At 51.7% G+C, this 18,123-nt stretch overlaps 1 protein-coding gene across 2 annotated transcripts in view; it reads left to right on the top strand.

Annotated features, from left to right (window-relative positions):
- The first annotated feature begins 4,580 nt into the window (after positions 1-4,580).
- MGRN1 (mahogunin ring finger 1) overlaps positions 4,581-18,123 on the top strand; it is a 55,042-nt gene continuing 41,499 nt past the window's right edge. For both annotated transcript variants that reach the window (XM_045047898.1, XM_045047897.1), the window contains exon 1: positions 4,581-4,674. In XM_045047898.1, coding sequence (XP_044903833.1) covers positions 4,581-4,674 — 94 coding nt within the window. The remainder of the gene's footprint in view (positions 4,675-18,123) is intronic.

Genomic DNA, 18,123 nt, shown 5'->3' with positions numbered 1-18,123 from the left:
GGGGAGTGCTGGGGCACCAGGATAGCTCCAGGGAGACCTGCACAATGAGAGTGCTAAGCGGCCTCCAAGGGCTAGGTTCCCTGGCCTAGCCTACAGGCAGGGGGTGGACTCTCAGTGTCCTCTGCCAGGTGAGCATCTCAGCCTGGTAGAGGTATCCTGTCCTCATGGGAAATCAGATTTTGGTGTCTCTTCTGCCACATGGGGATCACTCAGGCTCTGCCATTTTTTGCAAACCCTGATAGTGCCAGGAGATTCCTGGTCTTGTTAAGAATGGCCCCTCACTGGGGTGCCTGGGTGGCTCAGTCGGTTGGGCGTCCGACTTCCGCTCAGGTCATGATCTCACGGTCCGTGAGTTGGAGCCCCGCATCGGGCTCTGTGCTGACAGCTCAGAGCCTGGAGCCTGCTTCAGATTCTGTGTGTGTCTCTCTCTCTGACCCTCCCCCGTTCATGCTCTATCTCTCTCTCTGTCTCAAAAATAAATAAACATTAAAAAAAAATTTTTTTTTAATAAAAAAAAAAATGGCCCCTCACCTTAACAAAGCATCGTAAGCATGAATTAACGTGGGTAAAGCACTCAGCAGAAGGTAGTGGGCTTTGGATGTGGTTTCTGCCATCACTATTCCACTGAGACAGAGCGTGATGGACGGTGAGATGGTTCTGGAGCCAGATAGATCTGGTTGTCAGTCTTGACTCCACTGCTTAGTGACTGATGTTGGATACAAGTAGTGCAGCCCTGAGCTTCATTTCATTTGTGGAACCCAAGGTAGGAGTGTGGAGCTCTCCCAGGACTGCTGAAGGTAGATTAATAGCTGTGAAGTGCTCAGCACTATTTCTGGTACTCACCTCTTTGCCTCCATCTGGACCACTCTAGGGAGCCCAAGCCTCATTTTACAGATGAGGAAACTTTTAAGGCTGGAATCCAAACCTCCTTACACTCTCGCCTGTGTTCAGAGCCAGTGGAGAAGAATAGGCACCCATTTGCCCACAAGGGTGTATGTCTGGCAAGTGAGAACGGGCAGTGTCCTGGCAGGGCCTGCTAGGGGATTTTCTTGTTCAAGGAAACGGGAAGTACCTTCACCTTTCCCCCTACCCTTATCCAGCAACACTCAGTTACCTGCCCAGGCTTGTCCAGCTCAGAAGGAGCTGTTCTGGCTGGGGTGGGGCAGATGAGGCTAGCAGGAGCAAAGGTCACTCTTTTGGTCCCCATGGCCCCGCTAGCTTGCTAGTTTTCCCAAGGGCAGCAGGGGAGGAAAAAACAACCTTGTTTTCAGCCAGGATCAGCCTGGCTAAAGAATGGACTTTGGATTTCTTAGCAGGCGCCTGACAGCTGGGACCAGTAGATGGGGGCAGGGGAATAAAAGGTGTTTCTAGCAGTACCATCTTACCTGAAGTTCAGGGAATTGGAGGCTCTGCCAGAGCCTCCCCAGCATGCCCTGGCCTCCTCCTTCCCACCTCCATTTTTTATTTTTTTAAGATTTAATATTTAAGCAATCTCCACACCCAATGTGGGGTTTGAACCTACAACCCTGTAATCAAGAGTCATATGCTCTGCTGACTGAGCCAGCTGCTTCTATTCTTTCAAACACTCCATAGATCATTGGGTGCCTGACTCTGGGAGCACAGGAATGAATAGGCAAGGATCCTGCCCCCTCAGAAGGCTCAGAAAGCTAGACTCAAGGGACTCACCGCAGGTGCCCATAAACGGTGCCCAGTGTCTTTCAAAAGACCCAATGCTATCGCTTTTAGGTCATTTGGCTAAAATGAAGTGTAAAAGACCCAATATCTTTTTGGGACTCAAGTCCCAAAGAGGGGACTTGAGATCTGGCCACTGACTCACTCTTGACCTCTGTTCTTATACTCTACCCCCCACCTTGATTTGGCCTTTGAGTTCCTGGATCCTACTCAGCTCCTTATAGCCTCAGGGCCTTTGCACCTGGTGTTTTCTCTGCTTGGAACCTGGATTGGCTTACTTCCTCAGAATTGCCCCCCCCCCCCCCACCTTTGCTCTTATTTGTATTTCAAGTCCTGGCTTAAATGTCACCTCTTCAGAGAAGCCTTCCCTGACAGCCCTATCAATAAGTAGGTGTCTCTTCTTATTTTTTTAACTTTATTGATTTTGAGAGAGAGCGCACACATGAGCAAGTGGGGGAGGGGTAGAGAGAGAGGGAGGGAGAGAATGAAAATCCCAGGCAGGCTCCGCATGATCGGTGCAGAACCTGATGCAGGGCTCGAACTCACAAACTCATGAGATCATGACGTGAGCCGAAGTCAGATGCTTAACCAAATGAGCCACCCAGGCACCCCTCTCTTATTTATTTGCACCTCTATTCTCCTATAGCACCCACCACATTTTGTTGACCTTTTTAGTGTCTTTCTGCACTAGCCTGTGTGGTCCACATCTAGCATTCTCGCAGTTGATCCCTGTTGCCTGGCTCATAGTCTGGCTCATTGCCCATCACATAGTACCTGAGTAATAAATATTTGTTGAATAAGTAAACGAATCAGCACAGATGTTGACAGGAGAACTAATAACAAATCAAAAAAGGCCTGCCTCCCAGCGGGGCATGGATAAGCACAGAACAAGTCCAAAGCTCTATTAAGAAGGATGTTTAATCAAACATCCAGCCCGTGGAAATGGCTGTCCTGGCCCAGGATGTATAGGAAGGACATGCTCCTAGGATTGTTTTCCAATGAGAACGTCAGGGTCTATGCTATCCCCCAAACAGGAAGGCCAGTAAATTGAATTCAGTTTGGGTATATGTGTGTGTGTATACACACAAGCGTTATGTGATTTAACAGAAGGAAAGATAGGGGAAGAAAGATCACAAAGAGTGGAGGTGTCTTCAGGCCCATCCGGTGGCAAGAGCCATGAAACATCGTACATCTGAATGTTCCTGCCTCTGGAGTAGTAGGGGAGTGTGGCGGTAAAAGGAGTGGCTTTGTTCAAGTTCCAGCTTTATTACCATGTATCTACAATGAAGCCTGAGTTGGGTACCTCACGTCTCCCAGCTTCACTCTCCTCTTCTGTGAATTGGGAATTAAAAGCTACATCAGAGGGGCACCTGGGCAGCTCAGTCGGTTAAGTGTCCAATTTAGGTTCAGGTCATGATCTCATGGTTTGTGAGTTCGAGCCCCAGCGTTGGGCTCTGTGTTGACAGCTCAGAGCCTGGAGCCTGCTTCAGATTCTGTGTCTTCCTCTGTCTCTGCCCCTCCCCCAACTCATCTTCTCCCTCTCTCTCTCTCTCTTAACAATAAACATAAAAAATAAAATAAAATAAAATAAAAGCTACATCAGAAAATTCAATGACTCTGTATAAAGTCCTCAACGTGATGCCTGGCACACAGTAGGTGCTCGGTAAATGGGGATCTTGATTGTGAAGCACAGATTTAATCCGGCTCTTCCAAGATCTGGAACTCTACTCGTAATCATGTAAGTCTTTCACCTCTTCTATTAACTTTGGCTTCCCAGGTTCCCTGACAATAGAAGGTTGTATTCTGGATTCTAGCCACCGGAAATGTGTAGGACTCACTTTAACGTGGAATGTGGTGCATTTACCATTTGAGACCCTTCAGCAGCTGCTGCTCTCCCAGCTTTCTTGATACAGCAGACTTGACTTAGAAAGTCACTTTCTTCTTGAAACCCGTTTCTCAACTGAAAAGTAGGCCAAACAGACCTCCACTTGGCCTGCTTACAGCATTTTATGTGACTCAAAAGCCAGGAAAGTACACTGCAATCGGCAAGCCTTGAATCCTGACCGGTTTTTTAAACTTGCCTTCCACACCTCATATGCGGCCGTCTCTTCTCTATATGTAAAATGAGAAGAGGTCTACTGCCTCGGTGTGGGGCTGTAAAATTATGTTTTCAGAGTGATTGTTCTGGACGTGGAGCCAAAGAGAAGCTTTGAGTTTTGGAAAGGGGCTGAAGGAAGCCCTTGGCTTCGCCAGGGAGCCCCACTCCTGACGGCCTTGGGTTCCACCCCAGCTATTGCCGGGCGGCAGGTAGAGGTATGCCCTCTTCTGGCCGGGGCCGGAGATAAACCCTGGGAAGTGGGGAGAACCATGGTGGCTCAGGGAGATATTTCAGACAGGGGGTAAATGGAAGGCGCTGGATTCCTATGAGGATCTGTATATGAACAGATGATTAGGAGGCTAAAGAGTTACGATGCTAGTACCGTGCTTGGAATGTAGAGGGAAGGTCAGTTTGCGGTGATGAATCCTCCCCTCTGGATTCAGGTCCATTTGGTTTGTTCCTGAACGCTGGTCAACAACTTCACGATGCCGTGGCGAAGGGCATCCTGGGACATGTAGTTCTTAGGCAGGGTGCCCGTGCCGCAGCCCGTCGCCCTGGGCGGCGAAGGGAAGTGAAGGGACTCCATTTCCCGAAGTGCCTCATGCCCGGGGGGCGGAGGGCCGCCGTGGCGTCGGGCCCCCAGCGGAGCTGAGGGTTGGGGCTCGGAGGCCGAGGCGCCCGCGGCCGTGGGCTAGTGTCCGTGTGGCCTGGTCCGGGCCATGTCCGCTTGAGGACGCCGCCGCCGCCCGCGTCCCGGCCCCGGCCGGCCCGGCCCGGCTCGCCGTGCACCATGGGCTCCATCCTGAGCCGCCGCATCGCGGGCGTGGAGGACATCGACATCCAGGCGAACTCGGCCTATCGCTACCCCCGAAGTCCGGTGAGCGGCCGCTCGGCTCCGGGAGCGGAGGGCGAGACCTGGGCCGGAACCCGGTGGGCAGGGCGCGCCCGCGCGAGGCTCTCCGCAGAGGGTGCGGTGGGGGCTCTGCCCGGCCCGCTGCCCTCCCTGCGCCTCCCGGCCCGGGGCTCCGCGCGACCTCCACTCGGGCCGTGGGTGGGGCCCCGGGCTGCCTGCCCCGTCCCGGCTGGGTGACCTTGGGTCAGTCACTTCGCCTCTGGGCGCCTCGCTTTTCTCGTCTGCACACAGGGGAGACTCAGCGGAGAGCCTTAGGGCTGGGATGAGGCTCGGGGCGCGATACTGGTGAGGGGTTAGCACGGTGCTCGGCGCTTAGCTTGCGCTTACAAAGTGGTCATTGTCAAAGGGATTGACATCACACCATCGTCAGTTTGGGCTTTCTTTGGTGGCTTGGTGTGAAGACTGGGCCAGTAGTTCTGAACACTGTCCATGCCATCTGGACAGAGGCTTAGCTCTCCTGTGTGTACGTGAATGGGGGGTGGGAGGAGAGGGTCTGGGCCCAAGGAGATTATTTAATGGGGTAAGGCTTGGAGCCCTTGCTGGAGAACAGGAGACTGGTTGGAGGAGACCTGTCTGGTTCTCTGGTCTCCTTTTCCGTGGCAGGGAGACCTGAGCCTGCAGCAAGGAAGTGACTTTCCCAAGGTCTTAGACCTGGGTGGAAGCACATCTAGGCACAGGACCACAAATCCGACCTCTGTGGACTTGTTTACACTCTGTTCTGCTGCCTCTAAAGAGTGTGGGCCGACCCAGGACTTTAGCTTGGGTTCTTTCCTCTCCATCTCCTCGTGGGGTCATTTGCCTTGGAAAGAAGAAAACAGAGAATTTGGACCTCAGGGGGGTCTTTCGGTTGGATCACCTGATCCTGGCTTCTGAAGAATCTGATCTGCTATCGGGGTCTTGTAGGCCTCACAGTTGGCCTTCACGCACCCACCAGGCCAGGTTTCCTTTGAGTGTAGCCGCGGACCACCCACTCCCTGGTAGGGAAGCTTGTTAAGCATGCATTTCCCAGGCCCTGCCTCAGACCTGCTGGGGCCTAGCAACCTGCGTTTAAACTCATTTGTCAAATGAGTCTGATGTCCACTCAGATTTAAGAACTGCTCTGTGCTGATTTTGGAAGCCCCAAAAGGGGGAGTGTCTGGGAGAATTAGAGGGGTGGAGACTAGCACAGCGTTTTGGGGCAGTCAGAAGGGGATGAGGCCGAAGTGGGCAGAAGCCACTGTTGCCTGCTTGTGTCCCAGGCATAAGCACAGGGCAGCCCAGCCTGGTGTGGGGATCCCTGGAGGCCTGCGGGCTGACATCCCCACATCGCATGAAGCAGTTGTTTGAATTCATTCTCTTTCATCTCCGATGTTCTTCCAGCCAGTCTTTGGCTGAGTGATTGGAGGCAAGTTGCGTAGCCCCCTGGGTCACAGTTTCCTCATCTGTAAAATGGGTTGAGCCCTGTACAGTACTTAGAACAGTGACTGGCACTGAAAGTCCTCCTAAAACGTTAATTGCTGTAAAGGTTTAGAGAAGAAATTAGGGGGACATTTCAGACCCTAATAGCAGTTAGCAGTAGCATGGCAGAGATATCAGAGTTTAATGTGGCATTTCCTATGTTAATCCAGGACGAGGGCCACATACTTGATGTTCCTTCATTTGGGTGTTTGGACGAAACCACAAGTACAAGGCCTTTATAACACAGCTTTCAGATTCTGTGTGGTAGACCTGGCTAATCATTCAGGACACTCTTTGTCACCAAGCCTGGACTTGGTTTCAGAAGCCATTAATGAACACGCCAGTCGGCCACAACTAATCGATTAGGGTGGCACGCAGGTGAATGTCATGGGCTACCTTAGAGCACCATAGCAGTGCTTGCCTGGACCTGTCCAGTCCAAAACCTGTCCCCTGGGCTTCCTTGTCCCTCGGGCCACCTTGCTCAGGGAGGGTCAGTCCGAGGCAGAAATGACCTTAGCAGGACCTTAGTATGTTTCTCCAAGGGTGGACAAGGTTCCCAGGGGTATTTCAGATGATTTTTAGGGGTTGGCCCTGTGGACCATTCAATCGCTTTATGAGAAAGTTATCTTCTCAGGTCTCTGTTAATTTCATCGATAATATTGAGGAGAGAAAAATTGGATGCTAATATATATATTTTTTTAATTTTTAACGTTTATTTATTTTTGAGACAGAGAGAGCATGAACGGGGGAGGGTCAGAGAGAGAGGGAGACACAGAATCTGAAACAAGCTCCAGGCTCTGAGCTGTCAGCACAGAGCCCGACGGGGGCTCGAACTCACGGTCCGCGAGATCATCACCTGAGCTGAAGTCGGACGCTTAACCGACTGAGCCACCCAGGCGCCCCTGGATGCTAATATTTTTTAACATATCTGTAGCACTGATCCCTCCCAGCTTTATTGAGACTTAATTGACATATAACATTGTGTAAGTGTAAGGTGTGCAGTCTAATGATTTCATACATGTACATGTCAGGAAATAAGGTGAGTTAGCATCCTCATCACTTTTTTTTTTTTTTTTTTGTGGTGAGAACTTTTAACATCTGTCCAATTTTCTTTCGTTTGTGGAAGTTTCAGCATGTACTCCAACAGTACCTAGCTGAAATTTAATTACATTTGCTTTGTTTTCGTTGTATTTATTTATTCATTTTACTTTTTAAGCAACTTTATCGAGTTGTATGTCATATGACTCATCCATTGTAAATGTGTGATTTGTTGACTTCCAGTGACTTTATACAACTGTGCAAATCAGTTTTAGACATTTCCATCACCTTCCAGAGTTTCATTGTGCCTGTTTGCAGTCCATCTCTGTTTCCACCTGATCTGGCTTCTGTCTTTAAAATATGCCCTCTCTGGACACTTCATATAAAAGGAATCATACAGGGGCACTTGGTGGCTCAGTTGGTTAAATGTCTGACTCTTGGTTTCGGCTCAAGTCACTATCTCATGGCTTTGTGAGTTCGAGCCCCGTGTTGGGCTCTGCGCTGACAGTGCGGAGCATTCTTGGAATTCTCTCTCTCCCCCCTCTCCCTCGCTCTCCCTCTCTCTTTGTCCCTCCCCTCCTTATGCCTGCTTGGGATTCTTTCTCTGCCTCTCTCTCCCCCTTTCTCTCTGTCTCTTCCCTGCTCATGTGCACATGTGTGCACTCTCTTTCAAAGATAAAAAAGAAAAGGAATCATACAACTTGTAGTTTCTTTTTTTTTTTAATTAAAAAAAAATTATTTCAATGTTTATTTATTTTTGAAAGACAGAGAGAGACAGAGTGTGAGTAGGGAAGGGCAGAGAGACAGGGAGACACAGAATTCAAAGCAGGCTCCAGGCTCCGAGCTGTCAGCACAGAGCCTGACGGGGGCTCGAACCCACACAGGGTGAGATCATGACCTGAGCCGAAGTCAGATTCCCAACTGACTGAGCCACCCAGGTGCCCCTTAAGTTTTTTTTTTTTTTAACATTTTATTTATTCTTGAGAGAGAGAGAGACAGAGCACTAGCAGGGGAGGGGCAGAGCGAGAGAGGGACACAGAATCGGAAGCAGGCTCTAGACTCTGAGCTGTCAGCATAGAGGCCGATGCGGGGCTCGAACTCACAAGCTTGTGAGATCATGACCTGAGCCGAAGTTGGACCCTTCACCGACTGAGCCACCCAGGTGCCCCACAACATGTAGTTTCGTGTGTGGCTTTTTGCACTTAAAACAACGTCTTTGGAGTTCTACCACGTGGTGACAGGTGTCTGTACCTTTGTGTACAGATATAGTACATGTTGTTTATTTACCAGTTAACATTTGGGTTGTTTCCGGTTTTTGGCTATTATGAATAACGCTGCTATGAACACTGAATATTTGTGTGGCCCTTTTTAATTGTCTATAGTATACACGTTGGAGTGGAATTGCTGGGTCATATGGTGATTCTGTGTTTAACCTTCTGATGAAGCGCCAGACTGTTTTCCACAGCAGCTGCTTCATTTTATATTCCCGCCAGCGGTGTGTGAAGGTTCTAATTCTCCACATCCTTGCTAACACTTATTATTATCTACCTTTTTTTTTTAAACTGGGCTCTTCGCCCAGCAGGTAGGTTCTCTGCCCATCTTGGAGCTGAGCTTCAACTCCGGACCCTGAGATCAAGAGTCACATGCTCTACAGACTGAGCCAGCCAGGCACCCTGTTGGCCTACCTTTTTAATTGTAGCCATCCTTGTGGGCATGAAGTGGTATCCCATTGTGGTTTTGATTTACATTTCCCCGATGACTGAAGACGTGGAGCATCTTTTCATGTGCTTATTAGCCATTTGTATACTCTGTGTGTGTGTGTGTGTGTGAGAGAGAGAGAGAGAGAGGCGCACATGGCAGAAGTCTGTTTTTGTCTTTTGTTCATTTTTTAAATTATTATTATTATTTTATTATTTTAAAAAAATTTTAATGTTTATTTTTGAGAGAGAGATACAACGTTCGTGAGCAGGGGGAGGGGCAGAGAGAGAGAGAGAACGAGGCACAGAATCAGAAGCAGGCTTCAGGCTCTGGGCTGTGAGCACAGAGCCCAACGCGGGGAACGAACCCACGAACCATGAGATCATGACCTGAGCCAGAGTCCCAACACTCAACCGACTGAGTCACCCAGGCGCCCTTGTTCATTTTTTTTAAAAAGTGGATTGTTAATCTTACTGAGTAGTAGTTCCATTATTCTGGATACAGTAATACAGTTCGTTTATCAGCTCTGTGATTTAAAGTTTATTTATTTATTTTGAGAGGGAAGGAGTGAGAGAGAGCACATGCGCGAGTAGGAGAGGGATAGAGAGGGAGAAAGAAAATCCCATGCAGGCTCCGAACTGTCAGCAAGGAGTTGGAACTCGCAAACCATGGGATCATGACCCAAGCTGAAACCAAGAAGTCAGATGCTTAACCAACTTAACCCAGGTGCCCCAATTTATCGATTTTTTTTTAATGGTTAATATTTTTGGAGTTATAGCTGGGAGATCTTTACCTTGTTCAAGGTTAGAAAGATTTTCTGTTTTTCCCATACAAGTTTTAGAAAAGTTTCAGCTCATGCATTTAGGTCTATGATCCATTTTGAGTTACTGTTTTCTTGTGTGTATGGTCTCAGGTAAAACTACGAGGTCTTTTCTTTGCATGCGGGGATTCAGTTATTTAATTATCGTTTGTTGAGAAGACTGTCCTTTTTCCATCAGGCCGCCTTTGCACTTTTACAAAAAGTCAGCTCCGTAACTGTGAGGGTTTGTGTTCGGCCTCCCTTGCCGTGACCACACAGCCGGCCGGTCTCCAGTTGCGGGTCAGAGCAGGACTTAGGCCACCACGGCGAGCTCCTAAAGAGAAGGTGCGGACATGCGGAAGCGAGCGCAGGCTGCGGCCACAGAGGACGTGGCCGTGGGCAGCTGCTGCCGCGGTCTGTCCTCCCGCTGTTCTCATTACTGTTAATTGTGTGTCTCAGAGCGCTGCTGGCTGCCCTGCCCTGGTGTCTGAGGGAGGTCGTGCTGGGACCAGGTCACCCATGAGAAGGGTCAGAAGGAGGGACAATCAGACATGTGACCTACCAGCCCAGGCAGGGGAGAGGGTGTGTGTGTGTGTGTGGGGGGGGGAGATATGCCCGAGATGTAAACCTTTTGTTTGTGCGTGTGCTCTCACAGTGTTTTCACCTCCTTTATCTTGCCGGAGCCTTGCCATGTCCTGTGACCCTAGACTTTTGTCCTCTAGTGGAGGAACTGGAAATCAGCCCGGGCCTTCGTCACCCAGCATCTGAGTCTCGTGTACAGTAGGCATTTGACAGATGCTCGTGCAACAGGCCTTGAAGGAAACGAACCTCACCTCCTCGGTGTACGGACTGCTCACAGCGGGCTTCCTCATATCCCTTGGGGTGTCTGGCAGGGGTCTGAGGACTCCTGGGTCTGCTGCCAGGTGGTGGAGGGGCCCAGGGCATGTGCAAGACCTTTGCTGTGAGCCTCGGTCTTGCTGGCAGTGTAGAAACATCCCGAACACTCGTGTCAGGGTCTCCCATTTCCAGGGTGGGGCCTTGCTGACTGATTTATTTGGCAACTGAAGAAACGAACTGAGGCCGAAGTTTGGGATGAAGGCGGACGTTCTCTATCATTAGGGGCATTCTGGGTCCCTGGGCCATCATGTCCCAAGGGAGTGAGCTTGTGCTCTGAGCCCCGTGTGTCCGTGACAGTAGGATAGTGGATGGGGAGAAGGAGACTCTACCTGTCCAGGGCCAGGTTCACCTTCTTGCTCAGAGACCTTGCACCACCGTCACCAGCGTCGTGTGGTTCAGCTGGATTCGCTCATAAGAGAACTAGTTCTGTGTGTCTGCTCATGTGAACTTGGTTTGGGTTTTATCGTTGTAAGAGCTGCATAAACAGGCTGTATTTTCTGAGCTTCCGTTATGCTTTAGGTAAAAACAGTAAAAAACCAACAGCAACAGGAAACAATTTGAACGGGCCATGGTGGGTGGGCATCTGAGCACCCGTTTCCCTGCAGCAGCGACCCTGGGTTACTGGGGTTCAGGAGCCGGCCACTGGGGCCCGGGAGCTGAGGTGTGGCGGGTCCCCCGGTGGGAGTGCCTCCTGCCCTCAGGGTTCTGAGAGGCTTGGAGCTCTGTGTTTGTTTCTGAGGTCCCTGCATCGTGTATTCAGTTCAGGGCACGCGTCAGGGCACAGTGACTCTGGGGACTTGTCACAGTTTCTCTGGGAATTGTTAACACACCATCACTTTTTGTTGACTTGAAAATAACAAGACCGTCAGCTCCTGCTAACCTCGTTGCCAGCCTCGCTGCCCTGGGCTTTGTTGGACTCTCACGTCCGTGAGCCGGCTCCACGTGCCTGTGCAGCCTGGCACTCGGGGAAGAAAACCCAGGCCTGTGCTGGTCTGGCCGCTCGGCCACTGGGCTTTTGATCCTATGCCAGGGAGGTGGCCGCTGCCATTCCAGTCAGCCGTGGCGCTGAGGGCCCGGTAGCCCAAGATAAAAGGGGTGTGGGTTTGTACTGGTGTGTGAGCGCATGCGTGCGTTTTCTTCCTCACAGTTGGGGCGGCCTCTGTTGTGTTTGTAACACACCCATCCGCAAACACGGAAAGTCACGGAAGATCAGTTTAGCACATGAGATCGAGCCTGTGTGGTGGGAGGAGCACTGGATTCAGAGTCCTGAGGCCTGAGTCTGTCCTCGATCTGTGGCCTTGGGCCAGGCGCTTGCTCTCCGGCCCCATTTCCCTGACTCACTGGGGTTAACCTCTGGTTCCCCAGGCCTCCTCCAGTTCTGACTCTGAGAGTCCACGTGAGCTGGCAGGGTGGGACCGTACCCTGCCCTGCTGAACTTTTGTTTTTCAGCGGGCCCAGAAGTTTCCTGGAGGCCGGCCTCCACTTCCTGGATGGCCCCCGTGGACAGTGACCACTGCCGCCTGCCTCGCTTCCCAAGCCTAGTGCTGTCCGGACCAGTCGTTCTCATGGGGTCGTGTTCCATTTGGCATTTCCTGTGTGCGTTTCTGTGTGGTTGTGTACAGTCCCTCACCCTCAGGATTCTGTGTCGCTCCATAAAATGGTGTCCCATAAAAGGGCAGATGGTGTCACATGCACCACCCATGCGGCGCCTGATTCGGCCTCAGTAAATAACAGGGGAATTGTTCAGTTCCGCTCACTGCCCCTGCGTCTGCCCAGCTCCTCAGAGATGGGAGAAGCAGGCTCAGCCCCTGCCTGTGCCTTAGGGGGTGGCCGCCCCTCCAGGATGGGAGTGGGAAGGAGGAAGAGTGAGGCCCACACCCTCTGCTGTTTGCAGAAAAGCTGATGGCATGGAACCGCGTGGGAGAGGGGCCCTCGCTGCCTAACACGAGATCAGTTGGTTTGCTTAGTCATGGAGCCAGGTGAGGAGGCGCAAGCCTCGAGGAATGACTGATGGAACGTCTCCCCACCTCTGTGTCTAAAAGAAGTCCTGGAGCCACTTTCCCTGCCCTTTCATCCTGCCTGATCCTGAGTCGTGCCCTCTCGCTTGGTCCTGGGTGCCCGACCCCCGCAAGTGGGCAGACCGCTGTGCTGGCTCCCTCCAGGCGGCCCTGGCATCCACCGTTGTGATAACTGCAGCCTTCTGTTATCCACACCTGACCCACAGGACATCCCTGAGTGACCAGGCTCCCTGGGGGCCTTTCGGGGTTGTGTTCGGTTGTGCATTGTTTAAAAAATGTGTGCGTATATCCACAATACACAGATCTTCCTCAACTTATGATGGGGTTGTGTCCCCATCGAAAATGCATTGAATACATCGAACCTGCCGAACCTAGCTTCATCTCCCTTAAATGCGCTCAGAGCGCTTTCGTGAGCCTACGGGTGGCCAAATCACCAACACGAAGCTGGTTTGGTGATAGTGTTTGACATGTCATGTTTGTTGAATACCATACTTACAGCGAAAACCAAAATGGTTCTCTGGGCTCAGAATGGTCGCAAGCATGAGTGCTGACCTTGTGACCGCATGGCTGCCTGGACCTGGGGCTCCTGCCCTGCCCAGCATCCCCAGGGGAGGGTCCTACCTCAGATCGTTATCTGGGGAAAAGATCCACATTCACAATTTGAAATGTGGGTTCTGATGAATACATATTGCTTTTGCACCATTGTAAAGTCTAAAACTCATAAGACAAACCATTAAGTGCGGGACTGTCTGCATGTGTTTGTTTAACATCAAAGTAAATAACAACTTAAAAAAAGTGAAGAGTAACACGCATTTAGAAAACGTGTAAATCGTAAGTTTGATGAATGATGACAAAGTGAACATGTTGAAGAAATGGAACAGTAGCAGCCCCCAAACCCCCTTGGTGCCCCCTCCCAATCTTTGCCTCCCTCCTCCCTGGGAAACTCCCTTCGAGTCCACCAGAGGTGATTTTGCCTGTTTTGAGTGTGACAGATGGAACTGGCCGCTCTTTGCTCCTCTGCAGTGATGAGGCCCTCATTCTGTTCATGGGGACAGTAGTCAGCTTGGCCTCTGCTGTGTTAGAGTCCAGTGTCTGTGGATGCCGCCACATCTTCATCCATGGGGAGGGGCGTTGGGGGAATTTCCAGTTTGAGCCCTTATGAAAAGCGCTGCTGTGCACACTTCTGTGGCTGCATTGGTGCCCGTGATCAGATTTCTTTGGGTCCATTTTTTCCCTAATTGTGGTAAAGTACACATAACAGTGCCCATCTTTTTTTTTTTTTTTTTTAATTTTTTTTTAACGTTTATTTATTTTTGAGACAGACAGAGACAGAGCATGAACGGGGGAGGGTCAGAGAGAGGGGGAGACACACAGAATCCGAAACAGGCTCCAGGCTCCGAGCAGTCAGCACAGAGCCCGACGCGGGGCTCGAACCCACGTACCGCGAGATCGTGACCTGAGCCGAAGTCGGACGCTTAACCGACTGAGCCACCCAGGCGCCCCAACAGTGCTCATCTTAATAACCGTTTGAAGTGCGCAGTTCAGCGACATCCAGTATGTTCCCCCTGTTGTGCAGCCGCCCACTGCCCTCTCCCTGTGCGGCTCTTTCCCTCTCGCACAGCTGAACTCTGTGCCCTTTACACACAGACTCACCGGTCCCCGGCACCCACCACCCTACTTTTTGTGTCTGCGAGTTTTCAGTCCCCTCAGGACCTGTCTCTTGGGGGCCGTGGTCCCAGCTGGCGGTGGGTGCCGAGCCGTTGGTTGTGTGTGCTGGGCTTGCAGCAGGTTTTGTGGTGTTGTGGGGCCGCTGCACCAACCTGCACCCTCATCAGCAGAGCAGAGTTGTGATTGTCGTGCGTTCTCTCCTGGGGAGAGTCGGGTGTGTGTATTTGGTTTTCTTTGTAACTTTAGCCATGGTTGTCTCATTGTAGTTTTTTTGTTTTTTGTTTTTTTTTAATTAGAGAACTTTAGCGGGGCGGGAAAGGCAGAGGGAGAGAGAGAATATCAAACAGGCTCTACGCTCAGCATGGAGCCAGACATGGTGCTCAATCCCACGACATTGGGATCGAGGCCATGAGTCTGTATCAAGAGGCGCCCCCCTCATTGTAGTTTTTATTTACTTTCCCTGATGACCAGGGAGGTTGGGCACCTTTGCATATGTAAATTACCATCCATTTCTCTTCCTCTTTTTGTGAGGTGTGGAAATCATTTGCATATTTTTCATATTGGATTGTCTCCCTTCTCACTGATTTGCATAAGTTCTTTCCTAAGTGCTTTGTGTTACGTTTTTAATTCTTGAAAATTGGCTGTCACTATGGCATTGATGCAGACTAGCTTAGGCAAGAACGGAATGTATTGGAAGCCTGGGGGGGGTGGGTCTCTGGAACTTGAGGTTGGGACCCAAGATGTGGAAGCCATCAGAACACAAAAGCCCCTTGTCCCCTCTGGGCTCAGTGTCATTCTGCTGTGCCTTGCTCGTACCTGATTGCCATCCCTCAGGGGTCCTCAAGGACCAAGTTCTCCGGTGTCTGATCCACTTCCACGGGAGAGAGAACCGTGTGTTGGTCCAGCACCGCCGGGTGTCCATCTTGGCCGACGAGCATTGTCGAGGGGACCGGAGCTGGGCCGCTGCTGGGGCCCACCCCTGTTGGTAGAGGCTGTTTCCAGAAGAGAGAAGGACCCCTCCTCTTACAAAAGGTGGCTACAAGCACTTAGTCTGGAACTCAGTGAAACGGTCTTTGCTTAAAGTTGTTCTCAGGTCATCTTTCTTTCCTCTGTGATGTTGGGGACTGAGAGATTTTTGTTTAAAAAAAAATTTTTTTTAACATTTATTTATTTTTGAGACAGAGAGAGAGAGAGCATGAACAGGGGAGGGTCAGAGGAAGAGAGAGACATAGAATCTGAAACAGGCTCCAGGCTCTGAGCTGTCAGCACAGAGCCTGACGCGGGGCTCGAACCCACAGACCGCGAGATCATGACCTGAGCCGAAGTCGGACGCTTACCGACTGAGCCACCCAGGGGCCCCGAGATTTTTGTTTAATATGGTCCAGCTGTGGTAAGGCTTTCATGCTTGGGAGGGGGGTGGGAGGGGCTGGGAATCGAATGTTTCTCAGATGCCTTTTCACATGTGCAAGGCTCCTTTGCATTATTGGCTCCTTTTATCCTGAGGATATCCTGAGCTGTCCTCATCAGTCTGCTCCCAGTGTGTTTTACTGAGGCCTGCGTGTTACTGATGGGGACACAGGCCAGGCCACACTAGGTCACCTAGGCTGCATGTGGCCAGCAGAGAAGCGCTCTTGTCTGTACGTGCATGACTTTGGCTCAGGGGGAATCGGCAGGGTGTTTCAAGAGCCTGAAGATGCTTTCCTGAGATCACTCGGGGACTGTGATGTTCTCATCTCGCATTGGTCAGGCCCAGCTGGGGCCTAGTGACAGCGGATTCGGGAAGCTGGTAACCGGGAACATCTGTCCTGTTAGGGATAGGGAATGAGAGGAATTTATGGCCTGTGGAATCAGTGAACTGTTCCCAGCCCCTGCCCACGCCTGCTCAGCGGCGCCCCCCGCCCTGCCTCTCCGAGCCCCACTGGAGTAGGGGAGACTGGGGCGGCCTGAGATGCACGCCCTGTGTCCCGGGGCCCAGCACCAGGTGTGTTTCTTAGCAGCGGGTTGTGCAGGGTGTCTAAAGTCCTGCTTTACCCGGGGGGGTAGACAGGGGACATTGTGATGTGTTTTCTCTGTTCCTGCCACAGAGCTTCTAAAAAACTCTTGGAATTTGGTATTGATACTCATAACAAGCCCCTTTCAACCACACCCGAGTTTATGCTGATGAGATTCAGGGAAGCACCTAAGGATGGGGCCTGGCTGCGTTTGGAGCCAACTTTGTGGTTAGAGGCTGGACATCGAGAGGGTCGCCAGCAGCCAGTGATTGAATCAGCCGAGCCCACGTAAGACGAAGCCTCCACAAAGACCCTGAAGGGCCGGGTTCAGGGGGCTTCTGGGTTGGTGAGCACAGCGAGAGGCTGGGAGGGTGGAGTGCTCAGAGGGGGCGTGGAAGCCCCGCGCCTTTCCCACCATCCTTGCGCTGGACATCTCTTCCATGTGGCCGTTCCTGAGGCGTGTCCTTTTATATTAAGCTGGTGACCTAGTAATCTGGTAAGTGAGCTGTTTTCCTGAGTTTTGTGAGCAGCTTGAGCAAATTAGTTGGGGGTCGTGGGAATGTCCAGCTTATAGCCGGTTGACAGGTGACCACCCGGACTGGGGATTGGCATCTGAAGGGAGGGGGCAGTGGTGTGGGGCTGAGCCCTTCGTCTGTGGGATCTGATGCTGTCTCCAGGTGGATGGTGTCAGGATAGAGCTGAATTTGTAGGTCATCAGTCGGTGTCCACCGAAGACTGGAGAATTGGATGGCGGTGTGGGAAGAGCACACAGTGGGCTGGAGTAGTTGAGCGTGCAGCATGCAGCTCTGGGGTCCACACAGGTCTTCAGTGAGGACGCCACCTCTGGCTGGTGTTGTGGCTTGAGCGGGTCATGTGACCGCTCTGTGCCTCCTATTTCCTCTGCTGTCAAATCGTAGTAACTGTGTCATCCACCTTCCTCCCTTCATTCAACTGGTTTTTACCAGGCTCCTGTGTGCAAGCCAGGGTGGTGGTCACTGGGATACAGGACAGTGAACATGCATGTGATCCCTGGTCGTGGGCGGAGGAGGACAGAGTGTGAACCAACCAACAAATAAAGAAAAACAGTGATGATCCTACTGTGAAGACTGTTGGGGCAGGAGGATTTGCTATGGAGCGGGCTTGCAGGGAGTTCGTAAGAGGCCTTACTGCTGAGTGGCAGGGTGGGGGCAGCCTCTTGGGTCACAGGGAATGGAGAAAGTGCCTGAATCCCAGAGGATGGCCCAGGAAGGTGGTGCAAGGTGAGGTAGGCAGCACAGAGGGCAGAGCAGAATCACTGGTTCGTGGCCCTGTAAGTTGAGGCATGGGGACGTTGGCTGCTGGGGATAGCATCACTGTCTCTGGTCTGGAACGTCTGGAGTGCAAGGAGGGAGCCTGTGGTACCTAGAACTGAGTTTGCGTGTCCTGCGTTACCTAGAACCACACAGAGACTTGAGGCCAGGAGGTGCGGGTGTGTTGGAAGGGTGGGGAAGGAAGGTGGGCCGCTGCTGAGAATCGCAGGGTGGGGGCTCCCCCCGGCCTGAGTCCCCACGAGGAGCCAGGGTGCGGGCAGGGGCTCTGAAGGAGTCCAGGCTCCCAGGTGTAGCCTCTAGGGGGCTCCCTTCACCAAAGCCCACAGGTGTTGCTTCTTCCTGAGACTGCCAGCTTGCTAGAACATGGCACTAGTCACTTCATTCTCCACATCATTCCATTCTCATCCTCAATGAAGAACTCTGGCCCTAGAGTTCCCAAGGTCCCTTGGGACATCCCAGCCTCCCTCCAGCAGTGCAGAGGCCCCTCGGGGACGACTGGAACAGATGCCTAGGAGGAGGAGCCCTCGCTGCTTCACCTAGTGAGGGCTTTTCGCTGAGGTCTTG

The sequence above is a fragment of the Felis catus genome, chromosome E3 (assembly GCF_018350175.1).
Source record: "Felis catus isolate Fca126 chromosome E3, F.catus_Fca126_mat1.0, whole genome shotgun sequence".
In the NCBI taxonomy this organism is placed as follows: domain Eukaryota; kingdom Metazoa; phylum Chordata; class Mammalia; order Carnivora; family Felidae; genus Felis; species Felis catus.
Note: the sequence above shows the minus strand (reverse complement) of the source record. Positions and strands in the feature narration are given on the sequence as shown.